The 22,973-nt window shown below is 38.0% G+C and overlaps 1 protein-coding gene across 3 annotated transcripts; it reads left to right on the plus strand.

Moving 5' to 3' along the window:
- The first annotated feature begins 10,400 nt into the window (after positions 1–10,400).
- On the plus strand, positions 10,401–22,850 carry chia.6 (chitinase, acidic.6). 3 transcript variants are annotated; one of them, NM_199603.2, is made up of 11 exons: positions 10,401–10,501; positions 10,575–10,601; positions 11,806–12,010; positions 12,143–12,199; positions 15,067–15,232; positions 18,206–18,330; positions 18,473–18,596; positions 19,478–19,660; positions 19,739–19,855; positions 19,926–20,067; positions 22,361–22,850. In NM_199603.2, the coding sequence occupies exons 1-11, from the start codon at positions 10,477–10,479 to the stop codon at positions 22,630–22,632; spliced, it is 1,443 nt and encodes a 480-aa protein (NP_955897.2). In that variant the 5' UTR covers positions 10,401–10,476; the 3' UTR covers positions 22,633–22,850. The 3 variants fall into 3 exon arrangements, with proteins under 3 accessions (NP_955897.2, XP_073794169.1, XP_073794168.1); XM_073938068.1 differs by having other exon boundaries at positions 10,430–10,501; positions 12,143–14,629; positions 14,688–16,005; positions 17,148–18,330; XM_073938067.1 differs by having other exon boundaries at positions 10,430–10,501; positions 15,067–16,005; positions 17,148–18,330.
- The last annotated feature ends 123 nt before the right edge of the window (positions 22,851–22,973 follow it).

A 22,973-nucleotide genomic window follows, 5' to 3' on the forward strand; every position in this document is an offset into this window, starting at 1 on the left:
TGTTCATATGTATGGGGTGTATCATGTCTGTATATGTAAAGTGTGTATATAGGTGTCTTTCATATCTATGGAATGTATCATGTGTGTATATGTATATAGCTGTCGTAGACTGGGTTCCTCAACTTCCAGTAGCTCAGTGATTAAGTCATTCACCCTCCATCTCAGAGACCTGAGTTCTATCCCATACCCTGACAGGAGTGTATCGTGTGTGCATGTGTATGGAATGTATAGTGTGCATATTTATAAATTGTATCATGTGTGAATATGAATAGAACGTATTAGTATTGTGTGTATCATGTCTGTGTTAATGTGTAGAATTTATCGTATGTATTATGTCTGTATATATATAGAGGATGTATATGTATATAGCTGTCTTTCATATCTATGGAAAGTATCATATATGTATATAGCTGTCTTTAGCAGACTGGGCTCATCAACTTCCAGTAGCTCAGTGGTTAAGTCATTCACCTTCCATGCCAGAGACCCGAGTTCTATCCTAGACCCTGACAGGAGTGTACTGTGTGTATATGTATAGATTGTATCATGTGTGTATAAATATAACGTGTGCATATGTATAAATTGTATCATGTGTATATGAATAGAACATATAAGTATAGTGTGTATATGTGTAGAGTATATAAAATGTGTATTTTGTGCAGGTGGTATCTTTCATTTCAAGTTTTCATCATATTTCGATTCGTTCATCGCGGAAAGGCAGAAGCCAATCATGCGTTTAGAACCGGAAAAAGAATTGATCCGTACACCTCTTGAGTCCTCTATCGGGTCTGAGTCACTTGTTCATCACGGGCCAGTCACACGCGTTTAGAGCCAAAAAAAAAATTTATCGGTTCACCTAGAGCCCTCTATCGGGTCTGAGTCACTCGTTCATCAAGGGCCAATCACACGCGTTTAGAGCCGGAAAAAGAATTGATCCGTTCACCTCTTGAGTCCTCTATCGGATTTGAGTCAATCGTTTATCACGGGCCAATCATACGTGTTTATAGCCGGAAAAAATTTGAGCCGTTCATCTCTCGAGTCCTCTATCGGGTCTGAGTCGCTCGTTCATCACGGGCCAATCATACGCATTTAGAGCCGGAAAAAGAATTGAACCGTTCATCTCTTGAGTCCACGGTTTTGAGTCATTCTGTCACGTAAATAACGAACGACTCAAGACTTGAAAGGTGAACTATTTATCATGGCTCCTATAGGCTCAGACTGTGTATATTGGTTAAGATTATATGTGACTGCCAGTGTTACGTGAAAGAACCCCTGCATTAGAAGACATGAAGAGGTGAGCTGAGCAAAGAGACAAAAATGCCTTCATTGACAAAAAAGCAGGTAAACATTGACGTATTATTTTCTCCTTCTTATAGTATTCTATTTATGACTTATTTGTCGTGCAATCAACCTTTTGGGCTAGTTGAAGATGACGTGTTTGAAAGCAATTTGTAACATTTTAATATTATTTTGGCAAATTGAACCAAATGAATGAAATGACATGAAATGAATGAAATTGAACCAAATGAAAGATTTGTTCATCTTGATGAACGAGACTCAAAGATCCGAGTCAGTAAAATGATCCAAACTTCCCATTACTAGTATGTATCATGACCTGAGTTCTATCCTAGATCCTGACAGGAGTGTATCATGTCCGTATTTGTATAGTGTGTATATGTATAAAGTGTGTCGAATGTATATGTATAAAGTGCATATCTATGGAATGTATCATAGGTGTATTTATGTATAGAGTTTATCATGTGTGCATATGAATGGAGCGTACCATGTGTAAATTGCATCATCTGTGTATAGAACATATAATTATAGTTTGCCATATGTATAAATTGTAATGTTTGTGTGTCTGGAGTGTATATCTATGGTGTAGGAGTCCATCTATTACCCAATGACGAAACTAACAGCATGGTCGAAGGTTTAATGCATGTAAGCCTTTTCTAGTGCTTCTTAAAAATATTTTATTTTATTTATTTATTTATATAAATTTTTTGGCTCCGAATTCAATCTGTCTCCAATTTAAATAATCCTAAAAATTAGATTGTATTTCTAATTGTAAGAACGGATCACATTCATCATTTATGATTTAATTTAGAGTTTTGATATTTTCTGGGGTCCTATATTCTAAATTGTACATTCATTAGGGACCAATATCGCTCAGAGTTCCACGCCCCGGGTTTGCGCTTCTTCTTAGGGACAATATGTCGACACTCTGAAAATAGTCAGAGGATGCAGGATTAACTAATATTTAAATAGGCTGGTTGCATAACGCTCACCCAGTCCTAAAAAATAGATCCTTAGCCAAGCCCATACAACTTGTTGCTTTCAGTGGTTAAATGATTAAAAGGTCTACATGTTATCGGCTCTCTATGGCTACGCATAATCAAATGCGCCTATTAATCAATTTAATTTATGCCGTACTATAAAGATAATGAAGACTCCTCCAAAATTAATGAAAACTTAACATTTTATTTGTCAGGTAAGATTGTATTCTGCCAATTACATAATAAATCATCGAGAAGCCAATTCAGAGATGAGACTAGTAATATAACATCCATTAATCAAAGATAAATCAAAGAGTTAAAGATACATACCTGACCAGAGAAGTACATTGCAGCATAAGTCTCAGAGAAGCTGCAATGGGTTTTTTTTACCAAAAAAAAAAAAAAAAGGCAAAGATCATATCAAAGTCAAAAACCAAATCAACATATACCAGTGAAATATTACTGTAAAAATAAGACCACTCTACCAATCACACAGAGACATTTAAAATGATACCAAACATGAATATAGTGCTGCAGGATACATCATATTAAAACCTTGAACATTTTATGTGAAATGTGCTCTAATCAGAAGGTAACATAAGGGTCAAGAAGGGGGTCTTGAGGTGGAAGGAGAAGGGTGACTTTCTCGCATTACCCCCTGTTGTGGTGTAGCTCTGTTTCTCCAGCCTGTGTTTGCATTGTCAACAGTGATTTGAACAGAACAGTTGAACAGCTGGTTTCTTCATCACTTCATCACGTTTGATCGCTTTGTTGAGGTCACGGCAGCCTTAACATATTCTAAATTTGCAGGTTTACGGTTTTACCACAACTACAAGTGCATTTACCCAGTCAGTGGGCTCTGTTACCCTTATTTTGACCCCTTGACTCTTCATATTTTGCAGCTCTTCTTTTTGTCTGCCACATAGGGCCAGAGGTACCCTTCTTCGAGGATACACGACTGGAGTTGCATCAGATTTCAGATGGATTGTGCATTCTCCTGGGAATAATCCAATGCCATCGAATACATCAACATATTCCTCCATGATGCATTTGTCCTCTTTAAGGTCATTTACTGAGAGCACTAACTTTATTAAGTCCAGGTCCAGGCATGCTTTTAGACCTAACACGTGCGGTGCTTGCGTATTGACTATGTCAAAGTTCATCAGTGTTTCCCTATTCTTATATCTGCATGGCAGTAAACATGTTCCTTTTTACTGTGAGCAATTGACCACCATATCCAGTGAGACTGTGTTTAGTCTGTAAGAGTTTGCACAGAACTTTTATTCTATCAAATGTGTGCAGTGAAATGACATTTACTTGCGCTCCAGTGTCCAACTTGAAACTAACTTCAGTTTCTTCTACTCCCAGTAGTATGTCTGCAAATGCTTGTTCCATGTCACCTGGTTTTTGTGAGACTGAATCCACGAAAAACTCTGCAGGTGGGTCTTCTTCACAATGTGAAACCTCTTTGCTCACTGCATACATATTCCTTTTTAAGCAGAACAATATACTTTGGCGAAATGGTTATGTTTTCCACATTTGCCACACTGTTTACCTTTAGCGGGACATTTCTCAGATGGACCGTGAGCCTGATTACCACTGTAACTGCAACTTCTGCCGTGCTCCGTGACATCATAACTGTTGCAAAGTGAAGCTTCCACTTCAGCTTTCTTTGCTCTCTTCTGTGACTCTCTCTGTGTGGTGGCAGCATGCAGCACTTGATCGCGGGGATTGTATACGCTGTTTGCGAACATTTTGAGCTGAGCTTGTGCAACTTCGTGTGATCTGGCTATGTCCATTAACTTGTCTAGAGTTAACTCGGAACCAATGCTCAGCAGCTTCTCTCACACTCGAGGAGAGTGAATGCCAAACACGATGCAATCTCTGACCATTTCCTCACTGTCTGCATAAGCAGTCTTTCACTAATAGTCTTACTTCAGTTACAAATAGCTCAAAACTTTCATTTGCTCCTTGTATTCACTCATGGAATTTATATCTGGCAAAGATTTTGTTTGTTTTGGGCACCACATATGCTTCATACTTGTCGTAGTATTTTTGCAGTACCTTTGCTTCATCTGCCGTCAGCGCAGTGTTGAATATATCTCTTCCTTTTCCTCCTATCCACAGGAGCAAATAACTGCGCTTTTTGTGTTCTCCCCTTTTTTCCAGTGGATCTGCGAACATACGCTCTGAATTCTCTTCTGTCTGAATTTCCTCCTTGCGTCGGGTCCATCCCTAGTAAACTCCTCTACTAGTAATAAATTAGTGTTACAAATATTCAATACTTACGTCAGGCATGTCCAAGCTCGGCCCTGGGGGGCCAGTGTGCTGCAATGTTTAGTTCCATCCCCAATCAGACACACCTGGGCTAGCTAATCAAGCTCTTACCAGGCTTTCTAAAAACATCTTTGCAGGTGTGTTGAGGCAAGTTAAGGATAAAACCTGCAGGACACCGGTCCTCCAGTACCGAGTTTGGACACCCCTGGCTTACGTGAATATTACAGAATCAAGCTCAGGTCACCATGAATACCAGAGTGTCATGTGTCAACACCCTAACTACTACACCATTGGCACCAACAATTTACATTTTGTTTATGATGGTCCAGGATCAGCGTTAGTGAATTTACACTGTATTCAAATGATGATGATGGCCCAGGATTAACATTAATGAATTCACACTCTATTTAAATGACAAAGATTCAGGATCAACTTTAGTAAACTTTATTTACTATTATATTTTATTATACTATTATATTTAAAATATTAAAAAATATTTTTGGGGGAGTTTTTACCTTTAATTAATAGGACAGTAAAGAATACAGACAGGAAAGCATGTAGAGCAGAGAAAGGGAAATGATCGGCATAGGAACTCAAGGTGGAAATCAAACTCGGGTCACCATGAATACTAGAGTGTCAACACCCTAACCACTACACCATTGCTGCAGACAATTTATATTATTATTTGGAACGTAGCAGATACGATTTAAGTCTTCTCCTGACATGCCTTCGTAAAGTGCCAGTTTGGTCTTTAAAACATCCTCACCACATTTGCCACACAGAGTATGGGAGTCATAAAATGAAGTTGCTGGGCCATATTTTGGCAAAAAAAAAAAAAAAAAAGACTTGTTACCTAATTTTAGGTTATTTTGGAAAAAAATCCCCACGTTCGCTTACAATATAAAAAGTACAAACATAAAAAAGCTAAATACGTTTTTCCTACATCGACTTCACCTCCAAATAATTTTGACTCATCTGCCTGCATGCACTTATACATGCGTGCAGAGCGGATGAATAAAAAAGTCAGAATTTAAACCCATTTTATCCTCAATTGTAAATGACGGTACAACTCCCAAAATATTGATTAGACAATATCTAAACAATAAAAATAGAGTTTATTTTAAGCGGCACAAACCATCACAAATCGAGCACAAACGAATGACACTAGTTTTGTGCAATAATGAAATTCTGGGGTTGAGAGTGACGTTGCAGCTCCTGAAATATTTTGATTAGGCTATATCTAAACAAGAAAAATGTACAGTGTTTGTTTTAACAGCACAAGTCGGCCACAAACAAATGACACTAGTTTTTTGCAATTTAGAAAACCTGGGGTTGAAAGTGACGTTGCAGTTCTCGAATATTTGATTAGGCAATATCTGAACAAGAAATATAGATAGAGGGTTTACTTCCATGGCAAAAAAAGAGCACCAATTGAGCACAAACGAATGACACCAGGTTTGTGAAATTTAGAGAAAATAATGGGTTGGAGAGCGACGTCACAACTCCTGAAATATTTTGGGTTTATCAAAACAAAAATATATAGTTTGTTTTAACTGCACAAAAGGACATCAGTATGGTGCAATTTAAAGCAAATGGGGTGGAGAGTAATATCACGGCTCCTGAAAAACTTCTTATATCTAGAAGAAAACAGATACAGTGCTTGTTTTAACGACACAATCCCTAGTAGCAAAGAATTCTGGCCCAGATTTGGCATAAAGCTGGCACAGCAGGCATTCATCCGGCACTGGCATACAGCATGTGGGCCAAACATGGCCCGGGTTTGGCAGAGGTGGCACCGTTTTTAAGGCGGCACACAAGATTTGGGCCAGATGAAAAACGTAGTATTTGGCCCAGATTTAAAAATTTGATAAGTGGGCCATGTGAGTTTGGCCAGTCTTGACCCACATTTAAAATACACTAAAATCATTTTTGAGTACAGAAAAGACTGAGACTTGGCCCAGATATGGTCTGTGTTTTGCCTTTGTCTGGAAGCCAGATTTGATCCAGTCATGTACCGTAATTCACTGCGGCATGTGGGCCAAGCAAAACCTGATGGTGTGGGCCAGAGCTGGGCCAGAGAAATTTTGCTATGTGGAAAATAACCTGTGCTGATTTGAAGTGATTTGAGCAACATGGGGTAGAAAGTGAGTCAGTCGGAAATATAATGCTTAATCAGTCCCCAAACCAGCACACACTCGTTTTTGCAGCACAAACAAATGCATCTTTTAGAGCAGGGGTTTTCAAACTGTGGGTTGCGACCCACAGTGAACAAATGTGGGTCGCGCAACGTCACACTGCTGCAGCTATATTTACATTGCGTTGAATCAAAACCAGTATAATTGAAGGCAATAAATCAAAAACCTCTTACCCTAAAAATATCAAAAGTGTGTTTCCTACAAAAACAAAGCTGGTTATGTTTCACAGCTGTCTTTTCCTTTTTTTTCACTCGACATTACGAGCACTGCTCCGTTTGAGCCCTCGCAACTGCGTTTAGCCGGTAGAGCTTGCGCAGAGCGGAGCTGTCAGTAAGGGACCGTCGGAAAAGTGCTTTTTTTTTTTTGCTCCGTCCAGCATGTTTTATTTTAAACACAACTAATTTTCTCTTAAATATGCACAAACAGTTACTAAGGTAGTCGAATGCTTCATTATAGATATGTGCATTCTTACTTTAACAAAACACAATCAAACAAAACACAATGAGATTCCTTTGCTGCTCTTCACTAAATAACTATAGTGAATAATCAATATGCAAATATAATTAAAAGTGAAATAGATTTTAGAGCTTTATTTAATTTCTGTATAGGCCATTGATTTTAATTGACTAAACCTTTTATTTTATTTTCAATATTTTCTAATGTTTGCTATGTATTCTATGATTTGAAGATATTTGTTTCCCCCTATTTTTTACATCCCAACGTTGACAGATTGCTAATCAATAAATAGCTATAGTGCTATCTGTTAGTTTTACATAGATAGTTTTACATAGTTAGGACATAGATGTTATGTAAAAATAGTAATAGTAATGTAACTAACCCCATCATTCCTTCCTCAAGCAAATGTGTAAATATTAGATCAATTCAGCATTAATGTTAATTGCATTGGCATATTTATCTGACATTTTCCCAGCTTGTAGTAGTCGATCAAAAAGCTATTTAGTTTCTCATGACTATACACTAGCAGTGGAATTTACTGCAATGTGACGGGGCTTGATCAAATTCTCTTCTAAAAAAAGAAGAGTATCTTTTTCAACAAAAAAAAAAAAAAAATACAGTTACAGCCAGCATCCCACAAAAGCAGTTTGAGCCTCATCTTGTGCATATCAAATCACAAAATCCAAAAAGCCACAAACCAAATATTTTTGACTGCTTTGAATGGATACAATTTTTTTTTTACCCAATTTTCCATATTAAAATATTATGGTGGGTCTTAAGATTGAATTACTTGCCTAGGTGGGTCCCGGAATAAAAAGGTTTGGGAATCCCTGTTTTAGATAATTAGGTTTTATAGGGTGCCAACTTCTGAAATCCTTTGGGCCCCATTTCTATCATTTTGTTTTGAGAAACGTAGTACAAAAAGCAGCAAGGCTTTCACGGTCAAACAATGATGACAAGGAAGGCTCTCTTTCTTCAATTTATTCAAACAAGCAGTGGATTAATAAACAGTAGAAGCAGGTAAGTGACGGGCTGCGTCTGAAACCGCATACTTCCATACTATATAGTATGCTAAAATCAGTATGTGAGCCGAATGGAATTCGAAAATCAGTATGCCAGAAGTACCCGGATGACTTACTACTTCCGGTTAGATTCTGGAGTGCGCATCCCATGCACGCTTCGCTATCCCATAATGCCCCACGAGAGAATTCTAAAATGGAAGTGAGGCGACGCAACTGACGCAGGTAGGTCACTTGACCATGACAAAATGGCGGATGTAGTACGTCCTAATTCCATTCATACTTTTCACATTCATCCTGTATAGAACATACTTTTCTAACGGCCGAGTAGTATGTTTAAATTCGAATGCAGTACCTACTAAGTAGTAGGCGGTTTCGGACGCACCCATTGTCTTTGCTGATGAGCAGATGGAATGTCGTTGCCAATGTAAACGGAGCATCAGTCAAACATAGAGCATAAAGTCACTTACCTTAATGTTCTTTTTCATCCACAGGTTTGGGGGAAACATTTACAGGTGAAACATCCACAGAAGGAGGCAAGTCAGGGAAAAAGTAAGGTGAATCATCTGACATCAATTTCAGTGGTTATATGGGGAACCGGTGATTGCTGGTGCAGGTGTGTCCTATTAGTACTCAGGTGAATGCACTCGGGCGTGATGAGAGGTGGGAGGAGATGGGGAGCGATGATTGGTGCTGAGGGAACGTGATGGTGAGAGAGAATGGTAAATGAAGAAGTAGAAATGAGCCGGGGATGTGACAAAGGCATTTCAAGGTGAAACAATCGTTTAGTGAGGAAAATTAAATTGAGAATAAATTTGGGATGGGAGGAGATAATTCTTTGTGACTTAACATGCTTAATGTAATTATACTTTTACAAGTTACTACTTCGAACTATTTTAGTTGTGTTCAGAACTGCAAAATCTATTTGTTTGAAGGAATTTATTGATGGAAATATTTTGGCACCAGCTCACTTGTCTGTTATAAAATAAAGATGGATTGAGGAGGGCATGGGTGCAAAACTTGAACCCGCATATCCCTCAGTAAATGAGCCCCTGTTGGGACTAAAAGGCATTTATGTTGACCGTGACCGTGTACTCATATCAGATACATACATACAGATACAAATACATACATCAGGTACAGTGTACTTCTTCACATAGATACATTTGTTTCCATTTCCTCTTCTATATTTAATTCCCATTGTTTTCTTTGTTCATTGTCACTCAGGTCTGTTCTGGTCATGATGACTAGTGCTTTGCTGCACTCAGTTGCAGTTTTTCTTTAAAAAATAAAAAATTAAAAAAATTAAAAAATATGATATGTGGGATTTTTTCCTTAAAATATTTAAAAACCAATGGACTAGAGTTATACATTTTGCTAACTCACTTTGTACTTACATTATTCTAAATGTTCAAATCCAGAAAAATAAGCAATTCCAACTATAAACTTGTCACCATGCTAATGATGTCATTCAACAACAAATTCCAGTTTGGGTTTATAGAAAACAGGGAAAGACCAAATACTGGTGTGAATGAATTTCCATTACATATATCTCAATAATAATAATAATAATAATAATAATAATAATAATAATAATAATAATAATAATGTTTATTTTAAAAATCTAATTCTGGGCTATTGGCTTGGTATAAAGCAATTCAAATAAGCTAGTAACTATTTCAATATATTGACGTGGGAAGAAATTGTAAGTTACAGTATAAAAAAAATGTGTAGAAATAAATGGTGACATTGTTGCTGCCTTAATGTTAGGGAAGAGGAAACTTCCCTTTTACTTCAGCTCTGCTTCCTGGTCAAGAATTATGATAAACCCTGGATTGAACATTGTGATACAATTTTGAATTATAGTGTGTTTCTTTCTTTATGTACGTAGAACTTAGAACTAGACATATATTTGAACATCTTATCAAGGTGGTTGTGTTTTTAAACTGATGTTTTAGATTGAATTATTTGATTGAGTCACTGAGACAAGGGAGAAAACACTCCCACAATCACAATGCCAAAAAGAATGTTAGTGCAATGGTTGATTTCACAAACATCGGACAACATCCAGACCAGATGACAGCAAACAGCTATTTTGGGGAAATTCAGGTCTTGTGTGTTTTGGTTAATCATTGTATCACACAGGAGTGAGGTCAGTGTGTTGGGGGTAAAAGGAAGTAATATAAACAACAGTTCCTTCTATTCATACATCATTAGCACACTGATACTCTTGGCTGATACAACCATCGCTTGAAGATGAGCAGATTCATTTTTATAGCCGGTGAGTAATTGTTGATCTTACATAACATACTTTTTAATAAAGATGTTGATGGTTCATTTTTACATCTTTTCAGGCTTTTCACTGGCATTGTGTCACTTTGGTAAGTTTTCTATTCGTTTCATTATAAAATACCATATTGTGTATATTATTTGTAATGGATTTCTTCTTATATTGAGTGTTTATACACCACTGTTCTGATTTTTTTTCAACATTGCTAATTTTAATCTTGCAGTTTGGATTTATGAACTTTGGCTATATTTTTTTTTATTTTTATCAGACTGGATAGTTAACATAAAAATGTCAAGATAGTTGTCAAGTAGAAAAATGCAAGTTTATTTCTCAAAAATCCAAGTTTAAATCTCATAGCTCTTTTTTTAAAACTTACAATTTTGAGTTTCATTCACACATTCCCAGTTCTAACTGAAGATTTTAAACGTTTTTTCAATGCTGAGATTATATTCAGACTATTTGTTTTCTCTGAATTACAAGTGTATATCTGTGTCGTTCACCCACCCACCGATATTGATTGACAGGCATGTATTATCATGTTCTCCGTCAGACCTTACACTGACTAAAGTTAGCGGGTTGTCTAACAAATAATACAGAAATGTTTGTCATGTATTTACTGTTATTGTACTTTGACAAAAAAATAGAATAAGAAAATAAGATATTAAATGTTTTAAAACATTTGTTTAAAATGTTTGCGTGTTTAAAAGACAGCAAAAATGGCTTGAATCATCACAACTGTATAGTGTCAGTACAAACCAAATGAGGGGTGCTTCAGACAAATAAAATGAGTCCTGTACTGCGTAAACCAGAAGTTGTTTAAACCTACTTCCAACTAGAACGTAATATTGAGTAGGTGGTGGGCTGTCTTGTTTGCAGCTTTCTTTTCAGCAGGGTATGTTAAATCTGATAAGTATTTGGAGCTAAAACTTCACATGATGCATGCTGTAATAAATTTTGGCATTCCTCATTCCCAGAAAGTGTTTTGAACTGATTCAGTGGTGTAGTATTTGTATTGTATATGAGGCTAAAGTATGTTTATGACAAAAGAGAATCTGCTTTTTACACAAATACTTAGTGGTGTAGACTGTTTGTACAGTTTGTAAAGTGTTTGTAAAGTTTGTACAGGTTGGAGGGAAGTTTTTTTTTATTATTGGTTCATTAAATTGAGTGTCTGCAATAACTTCAAATAGTTGCTGTTTTGTTTTGTTAGCAATTTTTTATATTTATATTTATTAAAAATGACGTTATACTATACATTACCAATTCATACTTTTTTATTTGCTTGTTTGTTCCAGGATTGGCGTCCCAACTTGTATGTTACTTCACCAACTGGTCTCAGTACAGACCTGATGTTGGCAAGTACATGCCATCTAATGTGGATCCACATCTGTGTACTCATTTAATTTATGCCTTTTCCATTATTAATAATGAAAATAAACTGACAACCTATGAATGGAATGATGAAACTCTCTACCAGTCCTTTAATGGCCTAAAACAAAGGTGCGCTTATGTTTTGTCCATGCATATATTTGTTTATCGGCTTTAATATACTATGCGATGTAATTTTAAAATAGTTATTATATTCTCAAGAGCATTATAGTGAAGAATAATGCTAAATGTTTGACTTGACAGCAACCCCAACCTGAAAACTCTGTTGGCTGTCGGTGGATGGAACTTTGGCACAACTCAGTAAGTTCTGCTGTATTTTGATAAATCAGAATGTCTCAGTTACGGATGTAACCCTTGTTCCCTGAAGAAGGGAACGAAGATGTTATGTCGAAACAACTGATTTTGTAATGGGCATTAGGTAAGAAAGGGCCAATGCAATGCCTAAGGAATTGCCGAACTCAGCCCCACAGGTGCAGCCACTCTGTTAATAGAGGATTATATAAGGTGCAATTGCATGGCAGCACATCAGGCTAAGTTTGACTTAAACGGGATATTCGGCTGCTTTAGAAATGAAACATAACATTCATAAAATGTATGTAAAGTGCCATAGCAAATACATTTGTCGCACGTTTGGGACAATGTATGCTAAGCCGGTAGAATGAGCACACAAGCAACACCAAAGGTGCAACCTTCCAATGCCTATTTAGTAGAATATGATAATTTTTAGAATTTAGGACAGGGATGGGCAAACTTGATCCTCGAGGGCCGGTGTCCCTGCAGAGTTTTGTTCCAACACTAGTCAAACACACCTGAACAAACTAATCAGTGTCTTCAAGATCACTTGAACTCTATAGGGAGGTCTGTTTGAATAGGGTTGGAGCTAAACTGTGCAGGACACCGGCCCTCCAGGACCGAGATTGCCCACCCCTGATTTAGGAGGATTGTAATAGGATTTTACCTAGTTTAGCTGAGGCTAGGGGTTTTAGTGATACAACAGTACAGCATGGAAAGCATTCCATTCCTAAAAGGTAAGAATGCTGAGGAGGCCACTTGCTATACAATTGGGAAGACTCTGTAACAAATATGCACATTTAGACTAGCCCTATCCAGGGGGAGCACTACATATGAGTAAGATGGTTATTTGGTAGGTAAGACCAGCCTGATCTCACGAGAAAACGTAAGTATTTTACGTTTTGCCAGTTTAGTGGCTAATTCATACGAATTTGTACGAGTTCAGTCGTACGAAATGGTACGATTTTAAAAAGGAGGCGTGGCACCTGACCCCACCCCTAACCCCAACCGTCATTGGGGGATAAGCAAATCGTACTAAATTTTACGAATTAGATCGTACGAATTCATACAAATTAGCCACTAAATGAAAAAGTTACGAATTGCCGTGAGATTGTGTTGGTACGACACGTTTACTTATGGAGAGGAAACTCACTGTGGCTGACTGACACAAGTGGTATTACCAAGTGGGGATCACACAAAGCTGGCACCTATCCCCAGACTGCAGTAATGAAAAGTCTGGGTCTGGCTCCACCTAAAGCTTGCAGGTTCACTAGCTGGTCCCTAAAAGGAGTGGTAAGGACCTTGGCCACATAGCCAGGACAGGGTCTTGGGATAGTGTAGTATGAGACCTTCCTGATGGATGCCAACGTGACCAGCAGAGCCATCTTGAGTAACAGAATTGTCAGAGATAATGTCAAGTGGCTCAAAATCATGTCTCTGCAGCAACAACATTAAAAATTCTATGTGGAGGGTGACAGCGACTGCTTCAGCTTATCATGAAGGAAGGAAAGCATAACACTAAAAGGGGAAGTTCGTTCAGAAGTCTTCTTGGTGTGAAATGCACATGAAATAGACTTCAGGACACCACTTCAGAACATAGGTGCGCCTCATAGAGAGAGTGTGTCAACCACCATTGGCGGGACAAATAAGCATAGGTAACTTAAGTTGTGCCAGTACATCCATGCTGAGGAGGGCTTAGTCAGGGAATAGAACAACTAGCAAAGGGCGGATTCAGGAGAAACAAATGGGTGACTTGGGCCTCTGCAAATTGTGCCCATTTTAGCTGGATCCGACCAGGGTGAAGCCTACATTCCCCTGGGAGTGCCATGAGAGCCTGTATGATGCATGGTTGAGTCACCTGGGATTTGAACAACACAGCATTTTCAGCTGCATATGACTCCATAGGAGCAGATGGCAAGCAAACAGTGACATGCAATGGGAGCATATACCCCCTCGTTCAGATAGCGATTCAAAATGCACAGATGCAGGATTGGTCGTAACTCACAACTCTTCTTGGGTGGAATGAAATACAGGCTGTAGAACCTACATTTCACCTCAGGGGGAGGGACCGGCTCAATTAAATCCTTTCCAGGAGGTCAGGAATCTCCTCATACAAGACAGGAGTAGCTGAGGTATTGACCACAGTGAAATGCCAATCACCTGACGTGAGGTCCTGGACCGCGGGGACCCCAGAAGGCAGAAGTGGGCCCACACACTTGTCAAAGCATTATAACTCAGTGCCGTGATGGACATCTTCTCACTGTAATCATTAAATAAGAGTGCTGCCAACCTGAGTGCAAACCAACACTCTCATCCGAATCCTGGGTGCGTTGAGCTGTGAAGGAGTAGGGGGTCCATAGGAAATCAGCTGGTGGATTAGCTTCCACTCTGAACCTCGGACCTGGCCAAGTGCTTACTGACTTGCGGGAAGCAACCGGGGTGACTTGCACTTTTGCAAGAGCAAGCCGCGATCTCAACTCACCAAGAGTTCTCGCAGTGAGAGTACGAAAAGTTCACAAGAACTTCTTCAACTTGCTGGGCCTTGTTAGGAAACCACTGCATCCAGAAGCCTATGGTTGGTATGACATCTTGTTTTGCTCTCTTGGACTGCTTGTTTTGTAACCCAGTGAAGCACCAAGATTCAACTGCTGCTCAATGCTTGCAGAAACAACTCTTCAGACCCCTGATGGCTTTAAAGCAAATTTTGATGAGCTGTACTCATCAATTCCATAGGCATTTTTTGGCATTTCAGAGTGATTGTTTATCTGATTCCAAAATCTGCTGTAAAATCTGCTGGCATAACTCATATTGACCGATTGAAGCGGAACTGTGTTTCTTTCACTTTCACAAAGCTTCTCCCCTCATTGTGATCTCAGGTTTAGCAGCATGGTGTCCACGCCACAAAACAGACAGACCTTTATTCAGTCCAGTATCACATTTCTGAGGACTCATGGATTTGACGGTCTGGATTTGGACTGGGAGTATCCTGGTTCACGTGGAAGTCCTCCAGAAGACAAGCAGAGATTCACTTTGCTCTGTAAGGTACATGAACGTTTATGGCTTCTTTCTCACAATGTTTCATATTAAAACCAATGATATTCTCAGTCATAGAAATAAGTTTTTGGAAAAAAACAATTTTCCCCTACTCTTACAGAGAGGAAACACTGAGGAGGAAGAATTGCTACAATAAATCAGTATCTCATCAGTTTAAAAGTGTAGTTTATCAGTTTAGCATGTTATAGCATACAGATAAGAAAAAGAAGAGGACCTAGAACAGAGCCTTGAAGTACACCAGAACAGATTAGACAGAGACAATTCTAGTACCTTTTCCTTCAAATCCTTAAAGAGCCCCTATTGTGGGTTTTTGAAAATGAGCTTCCATGTAGAGTGTAACACAGATCTAAGTGAAGGGAAATATCCAGCTAAGGCTTATATCTGAAAGTGGACAGTTTTTAAAACTATTAATTCATCTAAAAAAAAGAGTCGACTCTTAGTGGTTAGAATGAATCATCTTCATAACGAGTCTTTAGCCGTTTCGGCGTGACGTGACTACGAAACATAGTTGTTATAGGCGCAAACCTGGGAAAATTTTAATCTGCGCCCCGCCCTCTAACACAGCCGTGAAGACAAACAGATCCTGAAGTCATAAGTCAAGAAGACGCTGTGCTTACCTGGATATTATTGGGAGTGTGAGGGAAAATAATTGATTCAGCAGTCTACACGCTTACAGTGGGCGATTCATTCGTTTGTTAAAGGAAGGATCAGAAAAGACTGGTGTATGAGACTTGTGAGAATGGGCAGACAATACACCGGGGGCCTCATGTACGAAGACTTGCGTGGAAATCTTACTAAAACATTGCATACGCACAAAGCTGTAAATGTGCATACGCATAAAAAAATTCAGATGTATGAAACACTGCGTACGCCGAATCTCACGCATATTCTTTTGTACATCCGGATGAACGTGAAACTGAGCGCAACATGCACGAGCACAAAACCCCTCCCTGCCTCCCGTATGAATATGCTAATGACTATGCTAATGGGAAAAACCCAACGAAAAAGCAATGGCAAAATCAAGCAAAAAGAGAAACTTTGAACAGAATGTGAAATGGAGGTGCTGCTTTCGGAGGTAGACCGGAGAAAAGCGGTGTTATTTGCAAGTTTGTTCTCCGGAATTAACAACAAAAGAAAAAAAATAGAGTGGGAGAGTTTAGCTGATGCGGTTAACACAGTTGGGTCTGAACATCGCACTGAGTGCATTAAAAAAAGAAATAGTGTGGTTTATATCTGTAAAATGTTGCAGTACCTTTGCAGTCTCAGTGGCGCAGCTCGTAAGACGCATGTGATCATGCATTGACACGTTCGAGCATGAACTCGGCTCGAATCCAGCGTCTGATGAGCTCTTTCTTCTTTTTTCCCCTGTTACATATCAGATTTTGCCCACTATTTATCACGAGAAAGACAAGTAGGAATCATTAATAAGTTTGTGCATCATATTTTATTTGCACATTTATTGAATGGAAATGTTTCTGATTTACAAATGCAAATTCATCTTCAGATAGTGTCTTTATAGCAATGTGTGTGCGGTAGATTGCTCAGATTACATTAGGAAAACAGGCGACCGCTGCAAATTGTACTTTAATGTTTAGCTGCTCAACTGTATGGTATGGAAACCTTACATACCTACTAGATGAACCCGTCCCATACAGCTGCCATTGCAAGGCTGAGACACTTTGTAGAGAGGAATTTAACACAACTGCCTCTAGGAGTCGCCAATGGAAATAAAACAGACACGCACAAAAAATGTGCGTACGCCAGCCAGAAAGCTGCCGTGAAGCTGCGCACATTCCCATGTTCAGTTCATTGTTAGTAAATCCAAACGTGAGCGATTCTGAGCGTGAAACCTGGCGTACGCAAAGTTTTTGTGCGTACGCAGCATTGATACATGAGGCCCCAGGGGTGCGTGCAAAATAAGGCCAGTTTATAAGGCACAAAGGCAGCCTGCTACACGCTGGTCAGCTCTACAACACCCTGGCTGGGGATGGGATCTTCGGGCAAAGAACATATAACACGTCACGCAAGAGGTGCCACAGCAATAATTGCAAATAGAAATGATCTAAGTTACAGCTGAGAAAGGAGAAAAGTCAGTAAATGATGTGCACGCTATAGGTTTCATTTTATCTGCTAAGTGCTGTTCATACTTCCCGTGCGGGAGTTATGACGGTCACCGGGTTATCGCACGGGCCCGTCCTCCGGGTTTTGACAAACTGCGCTGGGCATTTGTCTCGCCCTGGGCATTTGTCTAGCACTGAACGCTGTCGACCAATCGCAACAGGCTGTCATCGGTCCAGTCAGCGCAGATTAGCTTCACGCTAAGGAGGGGTTTGGGAACAAATGAATCACTGAACGATTCATATGGGAGTCGCTGGGATGATTGGGTAAGAATAAATGCATATTATAACACCATGAAAGTGTTTTTTGACCTTGCGTGCATATCAGTATGTTGTTGGAGACCCATATAACTGAAATATGACCCTTTTTCATGTATAACATGGGCTCTTTAATTTTTCTTTGACTGTGAAAAGAAAGTCGTGTACATTTCAGATGGCCTTGTGGGTGAAAACAAAAATCAGGAACAGCTCATTTAAGTGACAATGAATTACTTTTCCCCCTGTTTTGTTGTAATAACAGCAGGACTTACACTGCATGACCTCCACAAGATTCTTTCAAAACTGATACTGATGTTCTACAGCAGCTTGATTGAACATGATCAGAGTCAAATTTATTTGATTAGTGATTCAGAAATGACAAAAACTATTTTTTTAAATTTGTGTGTTAAAATGTCATGACATTTATTTTAAATTGTAAACATTCTAAGGATTATATTTCTTTTCAGGTTTATTTCAAATTCTGAATCTAAAAGTTTTGAGAAGGTAGAAGATTTTTCATAGGACATGAACTAGAAAATCAGACTTTAATGTTTGACCTAATGACCTAAACATGTGATCGTAACAGGAGCTTGTAGAAGCTTATCAGGCAGAGAGTGCAGCTACTGGACGCCCCAGACTCATGCTCACTGCTGCAGTGGCTGCTGGGAAAGGAAACATTGACGCTGGTTATGAAATTGCAGAAATTGCCAAGTATGTGTTATTGAAGGGCTTGTGTTCGTAATGAATCATGAAATGGGTTAATGGACAAAGTCTTTTAAAATGCAAATCAAAGGATTTTGACAAACCCATCACTATTTGACTGTGAAAACGATGTTTCCCTCTGGTGATTCAGGTATTTGGATTTCATCAATATCATGACCTATGATTTCCACGGCTCATGGGAAAGTGTCACTGGACACAACAGTCCTCTGTATCGAGGCTCTGGAGACATAGGAGACAAAATCTACTACAATACTGTAAGAAGAACATATTTTACTGTATTATGAAAATATAATATCATGTACACCAAGTCTGGAAAAAATAAGATTTGTATTTTTGAACATAATTATATTTTACGCAAAACAAAGCTGCATTATTTAATATAAATACAGTAAAAAACATGCTGTAAAATATAAAAAAATGTTAATAAAAAATTTATAATTACTACTTCAGTAATATATCTAACGTGTTGATTTATGCTCAGTTGTTAACAATTACTGAAACTCAGTTATTAATACCTGTTATCTTATCAATGTTGAAAAAAGTTTTAAATTATTTAATTATTTTAAGTAAAAAAATATACTTGAAATATAAACATTTTGTAAAATTATAAATGTCTTGACTTTTTTTTATAAGTGAAGTTTTTAAACTAATTTCGAGAGGAACACGTGATATAATTGACAGCAGCTGGCCACCTATCTACACTCATTAGTTAGCCAATCAGATCTATCCTAACACACTATAAGTAGCCTAGCTAGACATTACTCCCTTATCTTCGTTTTCCGAAGAAACCCCCCATCCACCCCTTTCTCCTCCTTTTCTCCTTTACAAAAATGGGAGCTCTCGAGAACCACCTGATCTCGTACTCCCCTCACATGCTCTATGGACCTGGCGGGAGCCCTGGGCTCAACTATCTCCGAGCTCAGGGTTCTCTCCCGGGACAGCATGCCAAACCTGCTTACAGCTGTCAAGCAATATCTAAGTGTGAACTCTTGAAATGTAGCTTTAAAAATGTTTTAAAGGTTTAAATTCAAATTTAGTACATTTTTTGACATCTTCAATGCAACACTTGAGTCACTGCAGGTTAGAATAGTCTAGAAACATAACAGCAAATAATTAAATGCTCATGACAATGCAGGACTTTGCAATGACCTACTGGCGAGATCAGGGCGCTCCTGTGGAGAAGCTGAGGATGGGCTTTGCTGCTTATGGAAGAACGTTTCGCCTGTCATCTGCAGTCAGTGGAGTTGGAGCTCCAGCTAGTGGTGCTGCTTCAGCTGGAACATACACCAGAGAAGCTGGATTCTGGTCCTATTATGAGGTTTAAATGCATATTCATTGTGGAAATGATCAGATTTAATCATACAATACAATGTACTGACTGATCGTCTCCCAACAGATCTGTACTTTTCTAAAACAAGCCACTGTGCAACAGATAGTTGATCAGAAAGTTCCTTATGCAACAAAAGGACAGGAGTGGGTGGGATTTGATAACATGGAAAGTTATAAGACTAAGGTGAGTATTCCAAAGTATAAACATAAATGTATTTCTCATGCTCTCAGTAACTAAGTCTGGTCTGTTTTAGGTGGACTATTTGAAGGAGAAAGGCTTTGGAGGAGCTTTTGTCTGGGCTCTGGATCTTGATGACTTCAGTGGTCAGTTCTGTGGGCAGAGCAAATACCCTCTTATTGGACAACTTCGCACACTGCTTAATATCAACAACACTGGTAAAAACATCTCTGTGGAGCCCTTTTCTACAACTGAACAAATAATTATTTGGTAAATCATAATGAAATTATGTCATGATTATGAGATAGGAAAATCAAAAGGATTACATTTTAATAATTGAGAAGGTGAAATAGGATTACATTTTAATAATTGAGAAGGTGAAATTATAAGTTAAAAGCCATAATTCTATCATAACTCTGTATAGTAATAAATATGTAATTGGAAATGTTAATGTGTTTGGTCTTGGCGGCATAGATCTGCTACCCTGCTGCTTTGATTATTGTGGCAGGGCAAGAGACTTGCAACTTCCAGCATATTCACAGACACGCAGTCTGGGACAACAACACACTGCTGCTGCAAACACATGTAACCCCCCCAGCCGATCTAAAAACAACACTGGGGCATTTAAAATGTTGAGGAGCAAGCTAATTGCCTGCTGATACAACCTCAATCAACTATCCACACAATGTAGTTGATGACGTAGGAGCAGATTAAATGTGGCCTATCACCCTGTGTATGGACAAGATCTCACAACAGAACTTTGTTTTCTTTGTTTATGAGGAAAAACAGTGATAAAGTCTATTAGGAGATTTAAAAGTCAGTTTCTTACAATGCTTCAACTTTTAGACATAATTATGATTTAAAGGTGTAGTATGTAAGTTTGACACCCAGTGGTTGAACTACTGTATATTGCACTCCTGGATCAAAACAAACGCAAGCGCAGGTTGCCAGATGGAGGAAAGGAGTCAGTGATTTAGAGTGAAAATTATGACAATGATCACCTCAAGTAAACCTCAGGAGATAGTTCACCTCAGATCTTGAAAATAAACCATTTGAAATTAAACTTTAGAATTAAACACATACAGTATGAGTGATTTACCATGTACATTAAAAAAAAATGAAAATGGGTTAATTTTTTTGGTATTTCTGGGTATTAATCAGATGATAAACCTTGGCGCGTTGTTAGGACACGCGGTTACAATGTAACCTGCTCACCTAATGTTAACGTTCATAATATTTTTATTACTTGATAATTAATAGCCTCCTGTGTAACTCTGAATCTGTGTCTAATTTCGGAGTCTGCTACTGTCCACCAGAGGTCGCATTTCGGTCAAGGACGCATGCTTCAGAGCCTTTCTGAATGAATGAATGAATGAATGAATGAATAAATGAATGAATGAATGAATGAATGAATAAATTAATGAATGAATGAAATACACTGTTTTTAACCAAGGCAACCCGGGTGCTGAAATATAATTGGCTTAACTGGCATTGGCAAGTTAAAATTATCAAAACAAAGAGAGCATTGTGGGCACGGAATACACATTTTCAAAGCAGAATAACTGACTTCAGAATTGTTTTTCAGATAAACAAAATGTTCACTTGGCATGTTTCTAAAATATCTGCAAGCATATTATAATATTTTTATGCTTTAGAAGAGTCAAAAACTTACATTTAACTTTTTTATTTCAGTTATGAGTTGGCATATAAAATCAGCATTTGATCCCTTTAATACCAATTATAGTCATCGCATGTTTATTACTTAGTATCTCATAATAAGAACTTTTGATTTATTAATTTACTTTGTAAAGTATAAATTTGAGTTGATCTCATAAGTGACGTTGTGTGACATAATTATGACTTTTTGACATCTCATAATGAAATAACTATAGATTTATACCTTGGTATCTCAGTTTTGATTTCATAATTACAACTCAGTATCTTATAAATAACTTGCACATTTTATCATTAGGACAGCATATAGCAATTTTAATTTAAGACTTGGTTTGTCATCCTTTGAGTTGACCTCAAATTTTCCATCTTGTGCATCAACATTCTGACTTGTTGCGTCAAAAATATGATTTACCAAAGCACGGTTATTAAATTTTGATGACAATAAGCTTCCATACGTATATCTGACAAATAATGATAATTATTAATGTTGCCTTTTTAAGATTATCTATTAAGGTTATATATAAGAATAGGTCATGTACAGCTCTTTTTGCATCACCATCAATGTTTATTTTGCAATAAGGAATTCCTGACTGTATATTATATCATTTATTGCTTGATCACTTAAAAAAGGTAAATACTGTAAACAATTATGCTGAAATCATCTCATAATGGTTCATTACCAATAAATTATCTTAAAGCATCAACATTTAAGTTTCAATAACAGAGTTATCATGTTCATCTATGAATTATTGGAAATATCTGGCATCCGAATGAGGCACACTGACCAATCAGAATGCAACAAAACAGATTAATAATTGACATAATTTCTTCCTTCAGAGTTCCCATATAACCCTCCAAGCACAACAGTTAAGCCCAGTGGGAGGCCCACAAGAGCATCTGCTACTGTACCTTATGCCACAAGACCTCCTGTTGTACCGACGGCGCCCTCAGGATCAGACTTCTGTACAGGCAAATTAGAGGGCATCTACGAATACCCAGCTGACAGCATGATCTACATTCATTGTGCCAATGGCAGGACCTTCATACAGAGATGTCCTGCAAAGACAGTCTTTGATCCCGACTGCAAATGCTGTAACTGGCCTAAATAACCATGTTATAATTGTTACATGACAAAGTAAATGTTTTTAGTAGATTAGCAAAATTTGGGCCCATTAATGCCACAATTTGATTTCTGTCATGTTGAAGTTAATGTTTTAAAATTAGACATAGAGAGCCAAACATATACCACTGCTTTCTTTTGAAAATGCTACATTTTGATGGTTGGAGAAGTATAATTTGCCTAATTAAAACTAACCTGAAGCACTAATCGTCTGCTTATTTCACATTTTGAGTGGCAGTGCATTTGTAACACCGTGACATGGCTAATTTCAAACATCTTGTTTGTTAGGTTTGTATATTTATGAGGGGGAATAAAGAATAAACACCCATG

This window comes from Danio rerio, chromosome 23 (genome assembly GCF_049306965.1).
Source record: "Danio rerio strain Tuebingen ecotype United States chromosome 23, GRCz12tu, whole genome shotgun sequence".
Classification (NCBI taxonomy): Eukaryota; Metazoa; Chordata; class Actinopteri; order Cypriniformes; family Danionidae; genus Danio; species Danio rerio.

What these genes read in the sequence shown, in the direction of transcription:
- chia.6 (NM_199603.2), top strand. Translation starts at nt 10,477, where the DNA reads ATGAGCAGATTCATTTTTATAGCCG. An exon ending in CAGATTCATTTTTATAGCCG is followed by an intron (nt 10,502 to 10,574) that starts GTGAGTAATTGT and finishes ACATCTTTTCAG; the next exon opens with GCTTTTCACTGGCATTGTGT. An exon ending in TGGAAAGTTATAAGACTAAG is followed by an intron (nt 19,856 to 19,925) that starts GTGAGTATTCCA and finishes GGTCTGTTTTAG; the next exon opens with GTGGACTATTTGAAGGAGAA.